Consider the following 23,991-nt stretch of genomic DNA (forward strand, 5'->3'; position numbering starts at 1 on the left):
TACTTTCCTAGGATCCTGCGGGAAGCATCTGAGGAGAGTGTCCAACGGTCCAAGCATTATTTGCAATATAGAGGACACTGACTACACAAACTGAGCTGTTTTCCACATCCTCCTGTGATGTCATGAAATTATCAATGTCTCTGTGTTTTACCATACCTCTGTATAAACAATTGCAGTCATCCAAAACCTCTTGGTAGGTCTTGGAACAGCCAACATTGCCCATAGGAAGACCAGTATGGGCAGGACCAGTGATATGGCAGATGCACTGACCATGTTGTTTAACACTATGATTAAATAGCAGAGGAGCTCAGAGTTGGCTGACAGCAGGTTGTACATGGAGAACAGCAGCTTCAGCAGGCGATTCTGGTTGTCGAAGAACTCTCTGCTCTGTTCCAGCTCCTCGATAAAGTACTGACTGCAGAGAAACCAGAAATCTGAATCAATATGGCATCGCTTTCATCGCCAGTCTGTCAAGAACTAATAAAACCACTGACCTCAAATATGGAAAACAACACAAGGTCGAAGTATTTAATTTACAAGTATTTCTGTTTAACTGCTGCTACACACAGTGGGCTTGCTGGGTTTCTTCGGTCTTTGTTGTTTGTAGTATCTACCTGTCTCCTAGAAGCTCGCTGGCAGTTCTGGAGTGTCTGTGGTATTGTTGGTCAGACAGCTGTGATATTAATTCCATGCTGCTCGATGGGTGTTCTGGACTCAGGAGATTCCCAGTGCTGTTGAGCCTTGGCCTCGGAGTGGACTGACCCGCCACACCCCTGCTATCCACTTCCAGGCAGCTGGACACACAAAGTTTATATTGATATAGAAATAATTACATTAAGTTGACATTCATACACTACCAGACAAAGTTTATAGACACCTTCTCATTCAATTCAATGAAAAGATGTGTCTAAAATTTTGAATGAAAACCAGGGTTTTCTCATTTTTTGCACCACAAATGTATGTAGAAGTTTTACTGAATAAACAAACACAAAGCAGAATATTTCTGGTTCATGTGTTTGATTGAGTTCTCTTTGCCCATTGTCAATACATCCGCTGATGTTTTGAGTCATTTTTATGCAGCAATGTTTATACACTCACACACAATAACTATTAGAGCCTTAACAGTAGCAACACATAACCTGGAAATTCTGTCCTTTGGATAGAGGACACAATCATTTAAAACAGAGAGGATTTGTCCTTTAAGAACATGTTCAGTAAGTTTCATGGCAAAAATCACCTTTAGCACAAAGACTGTTCATGTTTAAGTAAGGTGTCTTATTACTCCTCGACATCTAGCGTGTACCCATCAAAACCACACTGACATGATGATGTGTCCTAAGAGTGGTTCCTATTATTAATATTTGGTTGGTTAACAGAAGACACAACCTCAGCAAAAAAAACCACGCCAACCTGAATCTGTTGGAATTTTCTGCATCAGTCTCATCTAAACAAGTCTCCAGCGTGGAACATTCGCTGCCCTGAAACACCCAGTCATCTCTGGAGTCTGCTTTAGTTTGATTCTGCCAATAAAACAAACAAACAAAAAAAATAGAAAGAAACAAAGATAAAGCTTAAAGTGTATTATTCATATTCCAATGATCAGTTTTTACTGATATTTACCTGCTGAATCTTGTGTATTATGAAGTAGCGTTCATTGCACAGAACCGTAGACGTCTCTCTATACTGTTTAGTCAGCAGATTTTGCCATTGAGTCATTCCATCCACCATGGCCAAAACTATGGCCCACAAGAAGCGCAGGATATCCAACATCCTCTGGAACATTTCACCATGGCCTGGAACACAGACAGAGACGGGCATTAGGAAGATAAGTGGAAGAAAAAAGGAATACACTGAAGTTGTCGTTCACAGACAATAGATTTAGCAGCAGAATTACTGGCAGAGGTGTCCTTATTACCTCACATACTGTGTCATGTAAATCTACTTATAATCTATATAATCACATATATCTTTTGTATTCTCTTTTAGATGAGTATAGCATTGTGAGAACCTACAGAGACAGCGTACGCCTGGCACTGGGATGGTTCCAATACACATGCCATAACTGTCAGGATAGACTTGATTAGAGGACTTGACTAAGTGTGAGCAACAATCTCTGGTTTAAAAAAACAACATAACAAAAAAGAAAAAACACAACAACTCCTAATATGGAACTGTTGAACCTTGCCCCTGAATTGACCTCTCGTTTAGATGAACCTATAAGTGTTTGTAATTCTGTGTAAAAGCCAGAGACGCCATCTACTCTCCTACAATAAAACAGGAAAGATACTGAATGAGTTTCTCACCAGACTCTATCTCTGTACTGAAGACTTCAAGGTTCCACAACACATTGTATCACACAGCATTAGTTTTCAGACCCCTTATTAACATTATGACAATAGTGCAACTGATGATACTGAACTAAATAACAATATATGCATGTGTCCATGCATTTAGTGGCATGCTTATTGTTAAAGGAGGAGGAAGCAGAGACAGTGAACCTACCAGACGCCTTTTCTTCTGGCTCCTCCACATTACTGTCCGGACAGCCTACGCCCAAACACAAAGAGACACTATAACATTCTACTGTCTATACGAACATACTGACCTGCTCTTCTCTTCGTGGCACACATTATTATTAGTGAGAAATTTAAAGCCAGCGCAGACTGATTTCTGTTATACTCTGGCTTGCTGATACCAGTGCTGGAAGGACTGGAAGATACCAAACACATCCCTACTGTGAAAGGTGTTTGTGTGTTTATGGCACAGATCTTAGGTCAGATATTACAATGACTTAGTGGTAAGCTTTCAAAATATGATGAAAATATGCACCCTCCCTAGATGTTGAGGCTACAGTCCTCGTTGAATCCCAGTACTGAGCGGCCTCTCCTGCATGTCGCTCCTCCCTCTCTACCTCCCCATTTCCAGTCACTCCCCACTTTCCTGTCCATTAAAGGTCAAAAGCCCCCCAAAAAGTATTTTTTAAAAATTCATATGACGAGGTTTAATGTCAATAATATAATGTCTTTGTACTTAGCTCCTCCTTAGCTGCTAAAGATGTAAAGATGCTTTCCTGGATGTAACAATACATCACCTTCCGCAGTCACAGCCCTCTGCTTTGAATCTCTCTCTTGAGTCTCTGTCTTCCTTTTGAGCTGTCTCTGGTGTTTCTGTCGTTCTCTAAGAGCCGTTTTCACACTGGTCACCCATGCGTGGTAAGCCAGCTGGGAGAAAGAGTTCAGATGAGCATCATATATGTCAAGTTTTTCCCACAGTATTGTTACATTGGTCATTAACTGAACACAGGGTGTGAATCAGTTGTGTGTCTGACCTGACAGGCAGTCTGTTTCTGAGGCTTCTGTTCTTCAGTCTGCAGTTCCTCTTCATCTTCCATGTCCGATTCAAACAGGTAGTACTCTCCTGAGTGGAGCACTGTGAGCAGGAAAAATAAATATATATATTACAACTTTTTATGTGTCACTGTGTTAAAGTAGCAGAAAAGTGAACCTTTGGACTGATCTTTATTTATTTTTAAGATTTGGTCAGAGCTTCATGAGAAAAATATATCAAGTTAAAAACGTAATATGCTACTTTACTGTAACATAATACAAAATGTTCTATTGCTTGACCTTACTGAATACATAATAAAAGTTGTAACTCATTTGAATGTGATTTAAGACAGATGGTCAGTCTGGTCAAAGGTTTTATCAAACCATACAAATATAACATTCTACATATAAATGAATGAAACATAGTTTGAGGATAGAATTTATTTGACTTGCCACAAAACCCATCAACCCATATGAACCATGTCTTGCAAAATAAAGCTCTAAGAAGATCTACACGGAATAACAACACTTATCATGACACAATGTAACTTTAAGTGTTTTATGGACTGATGAAACTAAGATGGAACTACTTGTGAAGGACATGAGAGATTGTGATATGCAGCAGGTATGACAGTGTGTCATACCTGTAGCATGGTCCAACCATGGCTGGTACCACTTCTTCTTCTTGGATCTTTTCTTCCCTTTCTGGGTTTCTGGAAGGAAATAATAAAAGGTTTAGAAGAAGTGCTGTTCAGGATATTTTAGTATGAATGTTGATGAAAAACATCTACACAGTGGATTGCACAAGAGTAAAGCTCAGTGATTCATTATAATGATTGAACTGGGATATTCCGTTTCAATTCATTTAAATTCAGTTACTATTTCATGTAGTGTCAATAGCAATTTGTCAACAGCAGGAGGAATGAGATCAACAGACATCTGTCACACATGCATCTGACTAAAGCGTACATGTGTAATCTAACTGTGATTTAAAGAAGAGTACAATATATAGCTGATGCATGTTACATTACCAGGAGATATCCTATAGTTGATGGAAGAGCAAAAACACAGTACAGAAGGAACCAAACAAAAATGAAGGAGGAAGAATGGGCACAAAGAAAAGACATTGGTTATTTTATGAGCTCTTGAAAGTAAAATATTATTCTCTTTATTAACAGAGATAAACAGACTGGATAAAGCTATAAATAGACTAAAGGACAGATATCACCACTTTATATCTCAATGTCTTAACAAAGAACACCGACATAAAGATAAAACTTGATAAAAGATGTTCTGCACAGTTGGAGTTCAGTGTTTATAGTGTTTATAATGTCTTACCAGCAGCTTGGCTTTTGCTGGGACCTTCACTTGTTTTGTATCCATCTCTGTACTTCTGCTGCTTGGAGCGAATTCTCTGCATCCTGACAGAAGAAAACAAGAAGAATAAGGAGGAGAAGACTTGGTGCCCACGCTCATACTGACAATATAGTACTTTCTTCTTACTGATTTCAAAACACAAATTACTCCATATAGTCTGTATTATGAGGAGGCCATAAATCTTTGAGCGTCACCCACAGAGATGTATGTCTGGAAGCCTTTGAAGGCATTGTCTGGATTTTAGTAGGGTTTAAAAGAAACAGAACTGAGTTTGTTTTCTTGTTATGATTTATGCATTTGAAGCTGGAACTAACTTGGGACATGAAACTTTAAGTGTAACCACTGGCGGCAATGTAGTTTACATTTGAAACGTAGACAGTCTGAGGAAACAGCCAGCCAGTACAAGAGGCCTAACGACTCCAAGTTGACTAATGCGCTAAATAATAAGGGTCACCATTAAGGATTGGAAACACAGTGGATAAAGACAATAAAACGAATCTCGAATCTTGAATCTTGAATCTTAAAATACAGTGGAGGATTTCGACTGAATGTATACCACTTGTCATACACCATGGCTATACTAAGCAAAACAATTTTACTACTAATGGACAAAGATCAGTCCAAAGAAAGGCTTCCAACAATCAAAAGAGTTATACTCATGGATTCACTGTGGATTTGCAGACTGTGCAAGTATAGCATCTGGATGGTCATCATACTGTAGTTTACAACATCCAATGTTAATGTTAATTCTAAAGCAGCACTTACTGTACAATCAACACTTACGATCTCTTAAGTTGTGACAGAGATTTCTTCTCGGCTTGCTGGTGGAACTTAATGTTTTTCACAATACTGGCTCGGAAAAGCTCGAACCCTCTGGAACAAAGAACCAGGTCTCATTATATTTATCATTTCATTACAAAAAACACAGGAAGGGTCTCAGTTTAATCATAGTTGACTGATCTACTGGAATCTACTAACACCTCTCTATCAGTGGGGTCACCACGCAATTTTTGAAATGTTTAGATAAGATTCAATGAATTAATTTTCACCATATACCTGATATGATTAAGGCAAAAATCTGTCCTTTACTAATCCTGACATATCAAACATCCCCATGGTGACAGAATACGTTCCTACACTACATCCTATTGTAAATACTGATGGTTAGTTGAGCAGAGTGTGAGTAACATGAAGTGGCACTAACACCCAACAGTGGCTTTGTTTCATATTATTCAACCCCATTTTGATAGCTGACAGATTCAGTTGCAGCGTGATGACTTTGGACTCTGAGATGAAAAACCCACATAGTTTGGGCTTTGGGATTGTTTCACAGGACCACATTGTGTCACTTTATCATTGTCACAACAAAGCTCCTTCTTTGACCCCTGTGTCTATCAAGAACTTTTGCTTGTTCAGTTCAATAAAGTATACATTTTGCATTCAGAATACTGCAGGACAAATACTGATCTCAAAATACTCCAGGTCAAATAAACTGAGGGACAACCCAATGAGGATGTCCTCTAGCACAAAACGTTTTATTACTGCAACTTATAGAGCACAGTGGCCCACTTTTCAGCCCTCTCTTGCTTATTTTCAGACATGGGACATTCCTAAAGCTACCAGCAGACCATAACCGCAGCTGAGAGGCTGTGGCATCACATGATGATACTAGTGTTGCTGACATTTAATTTCTACATTTATCTTTATTCACATGGCTCGCTTGATTTGGGCCATTAACAGTTGCTGGGTGACTTGCATTGCATTGCATGACACCTCCTCCTCTACCCAGAAGTGCTCTGTCTGAGATGCGATGGCATCTGCTAAGTGTGTGAGTTCCACAGCTTCTCTGTGCATTCTACAAGAACAGTTATCTGATAGTGGTTTCAGTGACCATGATGTATGTATGTAGGTTTATCTCAGTGTATCATGATCATCATGGTCTTCAAGTTCAAGACATGCCTCCTCTTTATGTATCTAGAGCAGAAGAGGTTGTACACCACACATAAGATACTGCAGGTTCAGTCTTAAAGGGCATTAATAAATGTGTCTTCATACAGGACACATGAGGCTTGATATACTATACAATAGGAGCTGCCTCCTCCATTCACTGAAGAAGACGACTATGGTTGGTAACCCAGAACAGACTTTTCATTTATTATTGCACAGCCACTATAGAACCACACCACTGTTAAAGTCATCTAAACCTCTGGGTTGTACCTTGAGGCCTGTTTGGCAGACGCCTGCAGCTCTGCTGTCACATGCAGGAAGTAGAAACTGAGGAAGACCCTCCTCTGCAGCAACAGGCACAGAAAACAGATGCTGTCCCAGATGATCCCAGCCTCTTCTACTGGGAGGCTGCATGTCTTGTCACTCACACCTTTCGCTGTCAGAAAAAGAAAAACAATGATCAAAAAATGAAATCAGCAGAACATACTCGCCTGACACTCTTATGTGAGGAGGACAGAAGCAAGGCTCTGATCCAAAAGCAAATAAAGTAAAGACATAAATGAAATGATTATTTCAGAAACATCACTAATTCATCTAATATTGAGAGGTCTACATAGAAAAAGGAAGAATTTGCTTTGTTAATTTCTTACATTACTAAATACCATATTACTTGGTACTTGTAACTAGTGACAATTAAGGGTTTCATCATCATATTACTATTCTTTTATTAACCAAGATGTAGCTATACCCAAATAATTTACAATGGCAGTATTAATATATTATTATTGTCACTTACGGTCATAGTATCCTTTGACTGTGCAAACCAAGCTGAAAAGTTGAATTACCCAACAGAAGCCTTTCTGCATCTCAAACACAAACACACATGCTAGGATCTGCAACAGAGAGAGAGAGAGAGAGTGAGAATAGAAGCAGTCAAGGGAAACTTGACTTCACAGATCTACTACCAGCTTTGAATGGCTGTATTGTTACTGTTCATATGTAATCAGTCTTCAATGAGAGATTATAAGCGACATCAATGCATGCTCACTTACAAAGCACATAGCAGGAATAAAGGAGCAAACATTTGGGAGGTTTGTTCAAAGGAGGAAGCATAAAGTGATCTGTTGGTTTTTTGATAGGAAATAAGAGCCGAGAAAATATCACAATGGGATCCGCTTCTGTCAGTCTGCCCTCAGTCAACACTTGGAGCAAATACACAGCAATGATGGAATAATTATAAGAAATTATATCAATTACAGGTACATTAATCAAAACCGCAGGTGTACTTATGTACCTAAAGCATTGAGCCTTTTGTTGTGCTTGCCCAAATAAAACAGGACCCTATATTCCATTACTCTGGGTGTCTAAGATGGAAGAGTCAGTACCAGTTAATTATTAAGAATCATATCCTGAATTTCTACGAATGAAATCTATTAGAACATATTACTAATGTTGACAGCATAACGTGATCTTATAAAGGGGACAATCTAGTGAAAAGATCTATAAGTATTAGTGAAAAAACACTTTGTACATTAGCCTACATTAGCCTGTGTGTGTTAGTGTGTGCAATGAAATCATGAGTGAGGGAAGTTCCTTGTATTCCTAGCAAAACTCCTTGATATTTCCTCTATTTCAAGTGTGTCATAGAGACAAATCAGCTCTACTATATACCATGCAATACTGTATGTTTAAGTATCCCTCAGGCTACCTACACCAGATCTGGTGAGTGGTGTGTTGAAGGTTGGGTTTGGTTTGCTGCTCAAAGCTCTGTTAAGTCATAGCCCGTCTATTCTGTCTGTGTTTAGGTTCCCTTTTTGTCCACTTGGAGCCAGGTCGACATTATTGTTACTTATATCACTGAGACAGAGGCATGAATGGCAGAAGTGGATAGGGATATGTGAGCATAATGTAATGCCCTGTTCTCTAGGCAATGCAGTTTATTTAGGGCCATTCTGAATGACTCCGAGAACCTGACATGGAGCCTGTGATAGTACCACACACAAAAGAGTAAAATGTAAGAGTGCCAGAACTGCGTTCCAGTGATCACTTTAGCCCCTGACAGCTGAGGTTGTTGGAAGTCTCAGTGGCTGTCACCATACAGTATGTAAAATGCATTTATAACAACAATTATTACTGATTATAAAGACAGAAGGAAGCAAGGATCAAGCTGCAGATTAGCTTTATACTCACTGATAGCAGATTTTTAGATATAATGACTGCCACGGTATAGATGATGAGGCAGTCCCACAAGGTGAGGCGGATCTTGGATGGTTTGACCAATAGCTGGGTTCCAAACAACAGAAAAAAGAAACAGGCAAGCAAGTAGCCCAGCCCAAACACAGAGATCCTAGTGGCTCCTGTGACGAAGACCACTGACAGGACGAACCAGAAGAAGTAACGAAATACCAGAACTTTAGCCATGTCCAGGTAAGTCCTGGAAAAGGACAGAGAGAATAACAATAATTAGATGTTTCATGTCTGGATTTGAACAACAGAAACGCTGCTAGAGAAATGAGAAGAGAGAGTGAGACACAGTGTGAGGTCCAACTGCTTCTGTTTTATTTTTGTTCATAACAAGAACAAGCACAGCTACAGAATGACACTGAGCACATAGTTTACTGGGCCACTAAGACATACAAACTTTTTTGATATTTCTTTCTTGATGACTGTCATATTTTATGTGAATAATCCTTTATTTACAGTTCTCGTAAAAAATATTACAGCTGGTGCCAGCCCTTTGCAACTGTTTGCTTCGCTCTGGTTTCACCTATAGTGCATTTTAAGTTTACAGAATTCACACATTTTTCTGTTTTTGACCTGAACGAGTATTGGACACTGTGTATTGATAGCAATACAAACTTATAACTTAGTGTACATCAGAAAAAAGACTAGAGAGCCGAGGAAGCAGTTTTGTCAGTGGCTCGTTGACGGTTGCTGCACTCACCTGCAGTTGATGAAGTTAGATACAGGATTAAACAGTCGGCCTTCCATTGGATCAGGGTCATCTGTGTTTTCTCCTGCCAGAACCATCCACTCCTCCACGTGTTCACACTCAAACACTCTCCACTGCTGGGATACGCACATCAACAGCACAAAGTCCGCTGTGGACACACAACAACACAATCCACCATTGAGATCATCATCATCGTCCATATTACCAGGGAACACTTGTTTCTTTTTTTTGTTGTTGTTGTTTTTTGCCTCATGTTATCTACTTTGGTGATGGGACAGAATTAGACACTAGAATAAATAAGGGATTAATAACTGTGTTGAAGTTTCAGACGGTCCTGAAATTTGAACAGAGGGACAAGTGATCGGTGTCTCCCTGACTGATCAATCTAATTTAAATTCACGGTTTTCTTATGTCTTAGATGAGTGAATCACAACACAGTCGTTCCTGTCACTGGAACATGTTATTTTGTACATGAGCTGTAAGTAAGTTTCACTGAAAGTACTATGCCATTGATTCAAACTGGCAAAATGGAAATACACACTGAGGAATGAATGTCATGACGTGACAAAGCACACACAGAAACACAGGCACAAAAACTTACCTATAAGGTTTTGGGAGTTTGGTACTGTGTGGAAGTCAGGCAGATAAATCCATTTAATGAGAGAGGAGTTCATCAACAATGGAGTGTTCCAACGCCACGGGTAGTCTACAGCACAAGAGACACACAGATACACAGAAAGGTTTAAGTAGAATGGTAGAAATGGGTTAATCATTTACAGACTGGCACCAAGAGCACTGTAGCTGACTCAGCTTTTTGCAAATACGTTAATTCTTTCTATTACTCTTCATGCACTATGTCTATATTGGATTAGACATATGTCTCAGTACTATACTGTCCAACAAAATATCGCTATAGTGGGACATTATGACATACTACTCAAAAGTATGAAGTAATTGGACTTTTCCTAGTGGATGAATTGATAATGTGCAGTTTTTAATCGCTGTGAATAAAGGTAAATTAAAATTCAGTCCACCAAAATTTTGTGTATATAGCATTAATAACTGGTTTACAGAACCTAAAGCTAAGGGGGAGCCATCAGCGTGGCAAATTAGCTTTTGATTAGTTGTTTCTTTGAGAATGTGAATTATTATTAAATTTAACAGTTGAGTGTGAACCCACTAGGATGCCAGTAAGCATCTCCCTGCTACAAGTGCTCTCCATACATTTGAACTTTCAGTCAGAACTCACCTATGCAGAGAATGGGTGGTATGCCAACACAAAGAACATACTGGTAGATCATGAAGATGGATAGGAAGAGACAATATCTGGGCCAAATCTTGGCAATAGCTGCCCGCCGCCGCCTCACCAAGATTGCAACCAGCCAGCAGCCATGGATTATAACTAAAAAATTCATCCGCTGGCCGATCACATTCACTGTCATCAGGAAGCAAATCTTTTTTAAAACAGAAAGGTTTTTTTAAATGAAACATTGACACAAATGGGAATGGAAACACTGCAACAACGCAAAACAGTGATGTTGTGGAATGTCTATTGACATTTGAATAAAAAAGAGATTTTAAAAAAGATAACTGTTATTGTTAAAGATCTTTTGTCAAATATTTCTCTTTCAGTTCAATTTTAATTTCTTTTTACTTTGTTTCTCTTTTAGCTACCTCTAATCCAAACTTGTAGAAGGTGTAGTTGAGCAGGTACTTGAAGCAGGGTATGAGGCCCATGTTCAAAGTGTCCCTTGTGGCGTCGGGAAAGAGAGCAGGGATGGTGGGAGGGGATCGCTGGAGCTGGCGGTAATGGTGAGCCTGGTGACGATACACTGTTGCCTCAAACACCAGCAACATCAGCACCATTAAATGGTTCTGCAAAAAAAAATAACCGGGACATGAATGAAATTACAGACTAACTGCCCTTAATTATATGAAGCCAAAGGAATTTACTGGATCATCAGACCGAACCCACAGAGGAAAGTAAAGCTGTTTTTCGGGGCATTTTAGCCTTTAATTGAAGGTGCAGTGGAGATAGACAGGCAATGAGGTGGCAGAGAGGGGGGAATGACATGCAGGAAAGGGCGTCTAATGCGGGATTCGAACCGGGGCCACCTGCAGCGAGGACTGTAGCCTCAACTCCACCCCAAGAAAAGTAAAGCTTTTGAGGAATTTACTGCAATGATGTATACATAAGGACTGAAAATTGTAGCCATGGGTACTAATTTATTAATTATTAATTCTGTGTCTCTGTGTAAACTTTCTGCTGCTCACATATTGACAGATGGCAAATGTATTAATTAATACATTTATGTGATTGGGTGAGTGTCAGCAGCTTAGTTATATACCCTTATATGATCCACTGAAACTTATGAATCAAATAATAGGAGAGGTCCAAGCAGGAAGTGTAAATTTGCTCTACCTTGCTGTATCCCAGCGCTGTGGCATTTTTCCTAATGCCAAACCATTTGGCTGGGTCCACTGGCTCCTTATACAGAGTTGAATTCATCATTTCCTCAGGCGATAAGTTGGTTTCATTTGTTGGAGGCTGTAAAGCAAAGATAAAATAAAGAAATCAACTGAACAATAAATAACAGGAAGTATTGATAAAGGACCTTTACCAAAGGTCACACGTCCTGTTCACAGGCTATCATAGGCTATCATGATAGACTCATGTAGGCAGTTCTTGTTTTTTTGGGGGGACTTTTTGGCCTTTAATGGACAGGAAAGTGGAGAGTAATAGGAAATGGAGAGGCAGAGAGGGGGGAACGACATGCAGGAAAGGCCGCTCGGTGGGGGATTTGAACCAGGGCCGCCTGCGACGAGGTCTGTAGCCTCAACACCTGTGTCATCACTGTCCTGGCTGACTGTAGCCACGTTGATTTTAGCCCCTCCACCACGGAAAGTTTTAGGTTAATTTAGCACATTTGACTGCATCCCATACTAACATTTTTTTCTGTTTTGCCCATAATTTTTCAGCTCCACCATCTTTGTTTGGCTTCTTTCTTTCTGGTTTTATAACCCGCTTCTTGAATCAGTTATCTGCCAGTATCTGTCAGCATAGTCACTTCTTTTTGTTTCTGTTTCCAGTCCAACATTACAGTGGTGATTTAATTTTGTGGAGCTGAGCTTGTTGTTGTTAGTGTGCTGCTCTTGACGCCACAAGAAGAGACTATATAATAAAACATACAGCAGAATTAAGTGAATAGCCAACAATTATAGGTACAACCTAGCTACAACCTAGTTGGTGCGGTGTGGTTTGTTAACCTAGTATTTCTTTTTACCTCTACCTTTTCGGGACAGAAAGTTTATATTAAAAGAAACAATGCATCAGGCCTGTGTTAATGCTGCAGATACTGAATGTGTAGGTGTCTCACCATGGTACAGTTACGGGAGTACTCATCAGGGTTGACAACGCTGAGCTGGTACAGCATCTTGCACACAATGATGACACACACCCAGACTGTAGACAGACAAGAAGCCATGGTCCTGAATCGACCAAAGGGCATCGCCAGAGACCACAGTATCACCAAGACCAGATTCATCACTGATGGCTAGAGACAAACCCAGACAGAGGACAAGATTTAAGTCTTAATGTATGTACAACTACAAACAAAGGTAAATATCAAATATGTGCATCGCATTCATCTCTTTGGTATTAATAACTATCCTGCCTCACTGAACCATGTCACAGTAAGCAGTAAGCAATGTGTTATCAATAAAAATCAGATGTATCTAATGTGCTGTGCAACATTTCAATTTCTAATTTCTTTTCCACATATACCCCACACACACCCCACTACCCTTACCTCTGTAAGTGCAACCCACACTGAGAAGAAGGCCACCATCTTGAGAATGTGAAGCTCCATAAGCCTCCAGAGAAATTCTTGAACTGTGGTGAGAATGTCGGAGAACTTTCTGGACAGAACCAGCAGCCTGTCCATTACCAGACCCCATTTACTGGGCACCAACTCCGCTGAACAAGGGAAGAATGAGAATGAATGAATGAAAAGAGCAAGAGAATGAGGGATAGACAAGAGAAAGAGACAACTCAACTGAGAAGAAATCAGTCCGAGTGAGTATAAGACTGTTTTGCAATCTTGATTATACTCACATACAAACCAGTTCAAGACTCTCAAAAATCAAATAAATAGGAAATGTTTCTGCAGAAATTGCATTTACGTAAGCTTTAGTTCTTACTCAAAAGTCACAAAGTAGAGTAAAGCAAAGTTTATAATCCTCAAGACTCCATGTAAGCATTGATTGTTCAGTGGCAGAATTCTCGCCTGCCATTCCAGAGGCCCAGGTTCCCTCCATGGCCATTGCTGTGGGACTCATCTGATGCTACACAACTGGCAGCCCACTGCTGCACACACTACTGTGTGAATGAATGGATGGGTCGAATGCAGAGAAAGGATTTGCCCATGTGGCATCAATACAGTATATATCTATTATTTATTTATTTTTGTATCCATTTTAGATCATCCTTTTTGTTTCTTCCCCAGAACAGCTTTAGGTGACTTTAGAGTTGCTTGTGAATTCCAAAGATGAGGAGATGTAAGTTGAAAGACACCATCTTAGGTGATTCAGGCATCTAATGAGGATGTGTCACCAGAATTTACTGGAGGGATTACTTTTCTTTTCGGGTCCGGACCTGTCTTGGGACACCTCACACAGGGCTAGAATGTGTTGCTAGGGAGAGGGGTGTCTGGAATTGCACCTTTAGTCTGTTGCCGCTGCGACCCTACTTCAGATTAGCAGATGAAAATATAAGAACAGATGTTCAAGTCACTAGGATTTAGTGCGGCTGACTTTGCGGAATGTAACATTCTTTGATAGATTGATGAATGGATCAAAACAAGATAGAAATATCCATCCATGCTGCTAAACTTATTTAACATTATTCCCTGTATAGAGTGATCCATACAGAGAGGCGGAAAAACAGAAAGTGATTTGCTTCATTAAGTAATGAATGGACAGTAGCACAATGACCATTTAAAGACCAGTTTAGCTGTACAGTAAATAACAACTAATATATTTGTTATTTGAAATGTGTGTTAGTTGTGTTGAATGTGTCCTTTACTCTACCTTCATCTTCAGATCCGTCATCAGTGTTTGCCACCAGGTCTTCCTCTGCAGTGTTCAACCCCTCGGGACCAGGACCACTTTGCTCAGTCCTCTCACTGTTCTTCTTTCTGAAGGCAGATGTTATTAATTATTGCAAAAGCAAAAATAAAACATTTCTGAAAGAAGAGACTAGAGTAGGAAATATTCTATATATACGATAATGTCAATGTAAAGTAGTGCAATTTTAATTATGTAATTTCAGCTTGCTTTTCTAGAATGAAAAATTACTTTAAACTAATTTCTATTTCTTTCTTTCGTTCTAGGTCCCAGAAAAACATCTTGTAAAAAGTATTTATATGCTGAGATCCCAGTGTTTTCTACCTCTGTGAAATAAATATGATGACTCATCTTGGACTCAGGGGCACATACATAAATGTGTTCTGCCCAGAGCCTATACGCAACCCCATACATGAGGTCAGACCATTTATTGGAAAAAACATGTTCTCATCTCATTTGTTTTCCCAATTTACCAGAGCAAAGGCAGGGGGTTGGTGCAGTCTTCTCCATGTGTCTATGCAGATGTAGTTTCACTCAGAAATACAGTGTACAGGCATACAAATAAAAAAAAATCTTTTGTGACACAAGTGGGTATGCTACCTGTGTATAGGTGTAACGTGCTCCAGGTCAGTGATTCTCATGAAGGGTTTGTGGAAGTAGTGCAGCTGCAAAATACAGGCCAGCAGGAAGAAGCCAGGGATGAGGATACTGGTGAAGAGTTCAGACAGAGCAAACGTCTCCAGACCAATGGCTGACAACCTGAGGACAACATTCAGTTAAATTGTTAAATTCAAATGATCTATCTATCTATCTATCTATCTATCTATCTATCTATCTATCTATCTATCTATCTATCTATCTATCTATCTATCTATCTATCTATCTATCTATCTATCTATCTATCTATCTATCAGGAGTAGAGCCTCGAACCTGAATATAGTATTCGGAAAGGCACAAATAATGTGTTTTTTTTTTACAAATACTTATTTTGAACAAATATTTTTCAAATGATTTGCTTGTATTCGAGAAGAACACAGACATCCTATCAAAAGGATCCTCATGTGACCACAGTGAATATTTGTGCATCTGCCCGAACTGAGTGACGTTCAGGTTTCAGGGTGAAAAGTCGAGTTCATAATAGAGGAAGCTCTGAGTCCAGGGGGGCAGCACATAACCTTTGGAGATTATTCCATTACGTTACTATTGAGACGTCTGTAGTCAGGTTCTCTCATGTTAGCATTCCTCTTAGTTAGCATTCGTTAGCTCAGTAATTCAAACTATTGTCTATTGGTAATGGTAAATGGTCATGCTTTTATATAGTGTTTTTCTACCTATTGGTACTCAAAGCACGGTACAGTCACAGAGGTTCAGTGTCCTACTCAAGGACACTTTGGCATGTGGCATATTCCGAGGACTGAAACGTGGACAGCTCTACCTAGTGAGTCACCCCTATTGTCTCCCACAAGCACCAAATCATCATCACAGTCATGTTCTGCTCCTTTAAGTCAGTCTAAATCACCTCTATCAGCAGAATTTAATGTATAACTCAAAAAAAAAAGAAAAGATTTTTTCTTTTTTTTTTAAAGATTTTATTTTACTACTTTTACTACTTTTAATACTTTTTCCCCTCAACAAATACTGGATGCTTTGCACACCCTTACTAACTAACTAACTAACTAACTAACCAGACAGACAGACAGACAGACAGACAGACAGACAGACAGATAGATAGATAGATAGATAGATAGATAGATAGATAGATAGATAGATAGATAGATAGATAGATAGATAGATAGATAGATAGATAGATAGATAGATAGATAGATAGATAGATTACTTTATTCATCCCCGAAGGGGAAATTAGGTACTAACTAACTAACTGTTCTCCTTACTACAAGCAGAAAACTCAAAGAAAACTCAAGGGACAATATAAAATTGACAAAACACATTCAACAAAGCAATGAAAACTGACAAATGTTTGTCATTCAGTTGTTGCTGTTTCAACCTTTGTGTCCACTACCTTAATTATCTTATCGTGTAAATTTTCTATTTGTTTATTATTCAATATTCAGAGCAAGTATCCTATCCACATATCCTTTAAAGCAATGGACTTGTATCGTCAACTGTTGCTGCACTATAACGACCAGTTCACCGCTCTGTCCTGCTCGTCTAGATGTCACATCATTCTACCCAAATATGTCATAATAATGAGACGACCAGTGTTATTCTCTACTGATTGTCAGGTGTCAGTCACCTAACCATGTCATAGCTTGGTGATTACTGATGACTTTAAATGTGCGACATGACAATGTAACCAAAAACGTGTAGGGAGAAAATCAATTATAAACTGACTGCACATCCTTCTATACAATGGTTGTCAAACATGACATCCAGGGCTTGACATTAACACCCGCCAACCCTTCTCAAACGGCATCTGAAATAACAGCACTGCGTGTGCACAGTGTTTGCTCATTGGTCCATTCGTGACTGAAGTCACTGCAGTCAGGCATTCTCAGGGGAGAACATGGTTGTGAAGCGGTGGAGTGATAATGTGGAGGCATATTGAAGGTGTCAGAAAACCCAGGGAGGAGACAAACAAAAGAAAAGTTAAGATGAAGCGAAGGATGGGGAGACAAAAAAAAGAAAAAGGGCTCTCTTGAATACTTGATTCTGATTGGCGAATCACCAGTATTCAGCGTTGATTATTATTCGATGGACCTCCGTTGCCCCTGGCAACGACATAGACACCCAACTTAAACCACTTAATAACTAGGAAAATAGAGTATTTTCCAAATATAACATTATGCATAATGCAGTAACCTGCAGTGTTAAACATTTCTTGATGTGAGCGTGTACAAGGGGTCATTTACATTTAAATAGTTAGTAAATCTTTCTTGAAGATGTTTTTATGGGATTTTACACCTGTATTAGATAGGGATAGCTGACGACAGACAGGAGGGAGGTGAGAGAGAGAGGGGGAATGACATGCAGTGAAGGGCCATGAGCAGGAATCAAACCCTCACTGCATTGAGGACCATAGCCTCAGTACATGGGCTGAATGCTCAACTGACTGAGCTATATGGCAGCCCGTAAAAGGTTGTAATCTAGTTGAAGTACATTAAACATAATTTTGTTGTTTTTAACATAAAACAACAAAAATTGCAGCTACTTAAAATGCTGAGTGGCTAGTAACTAAAAAACTAGCCAGAGTGGCTGGTGAACAAAAAAGTTCATGTCAAGCCCTGATGGCATCCCAAAGGTGATCACACAGAAAACTGACCCTGAATAATGATCAGAAAAGCAAGTAGCAAAGTTTAAAAACTACATACTGTTCTTCTGTGAAGCCAGTGAAGTTTCTCCAGTATCCAGGAAAGTCTTCAAACTGGTAAGTGTAGATGGAGATCAGCACCAACATGGTGTAGGCCACAACAAGCCACCAGAAGAGCTTTAAGAGACGTCTCCATAGAGAATAGTACACCTGCAAAATAATAACAAGTTACAAGAGATAAGTGGAATGAACCTAAAAAGAGTCCACTAAACCAGTGTTAATATAATACAGCAGACATGAACTTTAAAAAAGAAACTGAATCAGGGCTTTGTTGTCGTCTGTTCGTACCTGATAGAGACACAGGCAGAGCAGGAACAGCAGCATATAGATGATCTTATAAGCAACAAGTTTTCCAGCAAAGGAGACCATGATGAACATCCCTCCACAAACGTAGATCCAGTATTTGGCGTAGCAGCTCATGACCATCCCTCCCAGAACCTTCAGCACTGATTCGTTGTCTGTCTCTTCTAAAATAGGCATGGGCAAGAGAGAGGGAAGAATGTCAATGTTAAAATGGCAGGAATATAATGTACACATTAGTCTGTAAAACAAGGATAGACTATGGTGTCATTTAATGGACGTACATAGAGGAACTCTCACACAGATCCCATACATTTTTAGAAGAAAACGTCCCGTGTTAAAAACAAATCCTAAAGGAAACATTAAAATGTGTTTTGTTTTTACAGCAGTGATGTTAATGTGTGTGTGTCTCAGTCAGATAATAATAATAATAATGGACTTGCTTTTCCATTATTTACAGAGTGGGCATGCAGCAGGCAAACTCAGCTATCGCTACTACATCCTAAAGTTCATTGTTTTTGTTTTTTTATTTGTTTTTGTTTTTTTTAAATAAAATTTGGATAAATGATTTCAGTGTGTGTATAAGTACTTTTTGTACATTTTGAGTACATTTCAACAATACCGTGATAATAACGATAACTGTGACAATTTTGGCCACACTAATCATGATACGAAACTTTCATATCGTTACATCTCCAACATACATTAAACATGTCTTTTCAGACCTCTAACGATTTAAAAATGTTTTGCCTTAGCTTGTTTACTTTCTTTTTGTTAGTCAACCTGAGTTGACAGATGCGGAGTATGGTGGCGCTGTTTTGGGGTAATAGCTAATATTTACGCTCACTGTTAGAAAATATAAAAGAAATGTATAGCTCAATAACACATGCCAGAAGTAATATAATTGGACATGTCTGACAGATTATATAATCCTATTCAATACTAAAACCTCTGGAGGTGGAGAGTTAAAGGCTACAAGTACATTATATCAGGGTCTTTAGCAGATTGCACTAGATGATCATTCACATTAAACCTGTTAATAGTTTTAATCTGCTTTAATAACAACAGAGGAATAATAATTGCCCTTTTATATAATAATACCAAGGTTATACTGTATCTTTAAATATATAGCCTGGAAATATACAGATGCGTTGGCACACACTGGTTTAAATGGATTTCAACGTGTGTGTTTTTTATTAAATAAGTGTCTGTGTATATTACATAATTATGCCCCATGTTTTCAATAAAAAACATCTTTGCCTTCAAGTTGCTTTGTTTGCTGCTTTGTTTTTTTGGTCCACTTGATATGACTCTTGATGAGAGGACCAGGACAGTACAGTCATAATGGCAGAGGTTCTCACAGTCACAATATCAGTCTTATTCCTGAACAGTCCGACAAATTAATTACTGATGATCTTTAAACTATGTATAATATTCTTGTACTGGTCTCATCATACCACATTCCAATTATTGGAATCAATAATTGGAATTCAATTTAATTCAATTCAATTCTTGAACAGCTGTCTTTCTGAGAACCAGTTTGAGTCTTAAACCCCGTAGTGAGGACGTTTGTGAAATTTGAGTGTTAAGATTGTGCTTGCAATTTAAAAATTAGTAGCACACGCAGGTGGACAGTTAATGTGTTTATTGGCAAAATTAATTTGATATTGAAAAGAAATTCAGAAACATTGTTGAACTATCTTTCGAAATGTTGCTATGTTTAAATATGCAGGGCTCTCAAGTATTAAACTTAGCTTGGACTGACATTTTATTTTAGGGGCCAAGGGTGAAGTGTGTTTGGAGAATCTCTTAGTATGTTAATCTAATGAATGACAAATTCCTTTAAAACAAATAAATTGTTTTATTTATGACTTTTAGGACAAAAAAAGACAACTAGAAAAAAGTCCAAAGGGCCAAAAGGGGCTCCTTGAACAGCACTGGTCACTGGTTGCATTCATTAGCTCATGTGTTTCTAGGACAGGGGTCTTCAACATTTTGCAGGCCAGGGACTATATGTAGACTATATGTGTTCTATATTAAACTCTGTGGTATTTATAGTGCTATTCATAAATATACATTATTATTACTATTATCTTGCATTCAGTATTTAGCTATTCAAATAATACACACATTCACATATTCCCCCATCACTGCACTGGTTCTGGCGCCAGAGAACGGAGCGTTATTTGTGGAGTCTATTGCACCATTTTATATTGCTAACATCACCCGTCAACCTTTGAGCAATGTTAGTTTCCCCTACATTTTAGAGAAGATACCAGCGCAACTCCTTCGCCTGTGTGCCACTGGAGACATATTTCTCTTTGCACTGAATGGTTTTAGTAGCAAATGTAACAAAAAGTGTCAAAATGTACAGCCCTGGGTTGGGGTTAGGGTAAGGGGCTAGCATTGAGTCATTAATTTCCTGACAAAAATAGCCATACAAATCGTGTGTGTGTGGGTGGATGTGTGGGTGTTTTCTGACCCCCTGTAGTCACTTCCTGTAGTGGCGTGGCCATTTTCCTCTTCCTGCTGAAGTTTTCCTTCACGGACTGACGTACCAACAACCAGAAGGTTAACGTAAATAAAAGCTGGAGAGACAGAGATTAAAAAAGAGGTAGATAGAGAGAGAGGATTTATTTTAAAATGTTCTCAATGGTAACCATTTTCTTTTATATTCTTTATACATTTTTTTATATTGCAGCATCAGTCTTCAACATATATTTTGTGCATGTCTGAAGAGGAATAAAGTGTTTTCTGCTAATGAACTTGGAATATTGTTTACTTCTGAGGGTATGAGGGGTAATTCTTATAAGCATCGTGTACAATATCACAGTAAGTCACACGTTTAACAAGTTATCAATCATTAACAAGCTGCCTGAGTATCTATGCTCTTATCTTACCATAGCTCCCAGTCTTAGACAAGGGTACTGGGCTCTGTCTAGTCCCAGTTGTCTGAGGCTCATGTTTCCCACAGTGGTGGGCAGTTCAGGCTGGAGCTCCATGGCCCAGACGTACTGCAGACAGCACAGAGCCAGGCCATAGAGCAGGATGAATGGAGAGCACAATGAGGCTGCATGTCGTCTGAAAAAAGGGACAGCTAACTGAATACAAGTCTGAAATGTTAGTGTGAGTTGCTGACCGTCAATCGTTCGAAACCCTGCCTTTTAAAGTTTCAAATCAGTATAAACTGTTATTGTTATGATTTTGAATGTGTTAACAAATGTTATAAATACTTTCAATTAGTTTCAAAACTGACAAACTGTCTTGATCATCATTCAGATTCAACAAGCATCAATTAACATTTGTCTATCTGATTTGTTTCATGGCAGCTACCGGTGTTAGCTGTACCTGGCACGCAGCATCCAGATGAGACAAGCCCACAGCAGAAGCACAAAAGTTAGCCAACTGTGGTATGTGATGCTCCAAACCTGAACAAGATAGAAATGTGAAGTAAGAAAAGGAAAAAAATACTACAGACAATACACGATTAAACAATAGTGGCCAAAGCACTTTGTCAACACAGCTTATTTAATGTCACGCGTTAATTGAGTAGATGAATTAAGAAAAGTATACACTGTATCTGTATTTGTAATGTTGCTGTATAAATGTATAAAATCGTGGTTACCATCATTGCTATCAGAGCACACACATAGCTCTGCTGCATGACCACCTTTCCCAGTAGAAAAAATGGACTTTCAGTCTGGTGGCCTTTAGGTGCCCCACTAAAACCTGTAAACAATTAAACTGCATTAATATTTACAACATATAAACATTAGCAAACAACACAAAGATATTCATTACAGAAGCTGCTTAAAATGTCTCATTTGAAAAACTAAATACATCCCACTGGTGTGTTTTTTTGTGACATATTTGAACAACGTCTGATCCCCTTAGTGATGTCTCTGTATATAAAGGTGTGCACTTGAACAGACAGCAAAGGAACTGGTGTTTCATATTACTGAAGAAAAATTTCAATAGATGTGATATTCTTTTGTGGAAAAAAATAAATACACCCTTGGTCTTAGAAGTAACTTCTAGCTCAGCTTCAGCTTTTGGACAAATGGCTTTAATTTATCCTCAAGCACTCAGAATTCCTAGTTGAATCAGTGTCTCCAAGCAGCCCAATCCTACACAAAACACCACTCTTCACAGTTATTTGTGAGGCTGTCTTTGAGTTGTCTTTGAGTTGTCAGAGTAAATTATCCCAACGGGACTGGTTTTGATTATATATTCATTGGCAGACTGTGTGTTTGCCCTGATTCTATTTTTTGGCGATTGTAAATGCGCATTTAACAAATTTGAGCAATGTCTTTTTGAATTGGGGCTAAATTTACTGGGGCTGCAAATCACGGGCAAATTGATAATCTACACGAGATAAGTTTCCATATGATGGAATAGGAGTTTTTTCTAAATAATTTGGGGATCTTTTGAAATTCCCAGCAAGAACCACAGACATCTACAGCTACTACTTCTTTTGACAAACTCAGCCCCAGGATCTAAAGACCTTAACATGCTGACACCGCACATATAAATAGTATAAGAAGACCAGAACCTTGTCAAAAGTTTCACAGATTACATCATTTCATCTGTCACTCTCTAAAGATTTGAAGGTGAAACAAATAAAGATGTGTACTCACTAGGGCTGTCACAATATCAGAATTTCACTTCACAATTATTGTGGACAAAAAAATGTTGCAATAATAATGTTATGACAATATCAACAAAAATGCAAATAATAATGGCAAAATCCAGGAAATGCATCTTTAACTTTGTAATTTTCTCTCTTTTGGGAGATGACTTACACTCAAAATAACAGTAGAACAGAAGAAAACTGGGGCAGATGTAAAACACAAGCAAATTCTTCCCAATGGAGGGCCAAAACTGAATCCAGGTTAAGGGTGGGCCAAAATGTTAATTTTGCAGTATATTAACTTAAATATGGGTATATATAGCATGCATGTGTAAAATAAACACTATCACAAATTAATTATGAAAAATGAATGACAGTGGTCATTGTGTTTCACATTTATGTTTATGTCTTGTTTAAATAAGAAAAATAATTGAAGCATTCTAAAATATTTGATAACAGACATGGAACATTTCACTTCGCATTTCTGCTTGCAGATGTTTTTAGCTTCTTCAAAAACAACCTTGTCTGTATAAGCGGTGAACTCTACTCAACCACTTGTCAATCTTACTTGTCATCTCCACTTAAACTGAAGGTTTGATCAATATTAAAACTAGGATTGGATCAAGTGGTCTAACCTGACTCAAAATCCTTCTTTCCTTTTTGAACAACCCATTTTCAAAATTTGATCCAATCTGATAACTGGAATCCACTCAGATTACTAAAAGATTTTAATCTGGATCAAAATGATCCGGATATGGAAATCCCATTTTCTTTCTATGCAGAATCAGGTAATCAGTCTTAGTTTTATGCCAGTTTTTCAAAGCAACATTGGATTGGATCACCTTGATCCAGAAACACAGATTGCCAGCGTTCTTAATGGGACAACATATAACAATGTGGGCTATCAGCTATGTCAAGAACAATAGGTAAAAGAGCCAACATGGGGTGACTTTGTGTTTCTTAAAACATCCATGTTGATGTTAGCAGTGACAGTCTTAGCTCTTCA

At 38.6% G+C, this 23,991-nt stretch overlaps 1 protein-coding gene across 2 annotated transcripts in view; it reads right to left on the reverse strand.

Annotated features, from left to right (window-relative positions):
• The window catches only part of piezo1 (piezo-type mechanosensitive ion channel component 1), a 78,449-nt gene that overhangs the window by 14,018 nt on the left and 40,440 nt on the right, over positions 1-23,991 (reverse strand). For both annotated transcript variants that reach the window (XM_047602789.1, XM_047602788.1), the window contains exons 11-38: positions 21,981-22,084; positions 21,704-21,783; positions 21,256-21,436; positions 20,838-20,943; positions 18,344-18,522; positions 18,057-18,205; positions 15,328-15,486; positions 14,692-14,798; positions 13,413-13,579; positions 12,981-13,157; positions 12,026-12,151; positions 11,278-11,478; positions 10,853-11,057; positions 10,205-10,309; positions 9,595-9,751; positions 8,841-9,084; positions 7,447-7,543; positions 6,921-7,086; positions 5,487-5,576; positions 4,665-4,747; positions 3,971-4,039; positions 3,329-3,429; positions 3,092-3,221; positions 2,503-2,547; positions 1,621-1,793; positions 1,411-1,520; positions 615-794; positions 157-415 (exon numbers count right to left, since the gene is read on the reverse strand). In XM_047602789.1, coding sequence (XP_047458745.1) covers positions 157-415; positions 615-794; positions 1,411-1,520; positions 1,621-1,793; positions 2,503-2,547; positions 3,092-3,221; positions 3,329-3,429; positions 3,971-4,039; positions 4,665-4,747; positions 5,487-5,576; positions 6,921-7,086; positions 7,447-7,543; positions 8,841-9,084; positions 9,595-9,751; positions 10,205-10,309; positions 10,853-11,057; positions 11,278-11,478; positions 12,026-12,151; positions 12,981-13,157; positions 13,413-13,579; positions 14,692-14,798; positions 15,328-15,486; positions 18,057-18,205; positions 18,344-18,522; positions 20,838-20,943; positions 21,256-21,436; positions 21,704-21,783; positions 21,981-22,084 — 3,950 coding nt within the window. The remainder of the gene's footprint in view (positions 1-156; positions 416-614; positions 795-1,410; positions 1,521-1,620; positions 1,794-2,502; positions 2,548-3,091; positions 3,222-3,328; positions 3,430-3,970; positions 4,040-4,664; positions 4,748-5,486; positions 5,577-6,920; positions 7,087-7,446; positions 7,544-8,840; positions 9,085-9,594; positions 9,752-10,204; positions 10,310-10,852; positions 11,058-11,277; positions 11,479-12,025; positions 12,152-12,980; positions 13,158-13,412; positions 13,580-14,691; positions 14,799-15,327; positions 15,487-18,056; positions 18,206-18,343; positions 18,523-20,837; positions 20,944-21,255; positions 21,437-21,703; positions 21,784-21,980; positions 22,085-23,991) is intronic.

Source organism: Mugil cephalus, chromosome 13 (genome assembly GCF_022458985.1).
Source record: "Mugil cephalus isolate CIBA_MC_2020 chromosome 13, CIBA_Mcephalus_1.1, whole genome shotgun sequence".
Taxonomy (NCBI): domain Eukaryota; kingdom Metazoa; phylum Chordata; class Actinopteri; order Mugiliformes; family Mugilidae; genus Mugil; species Mugil cephalus.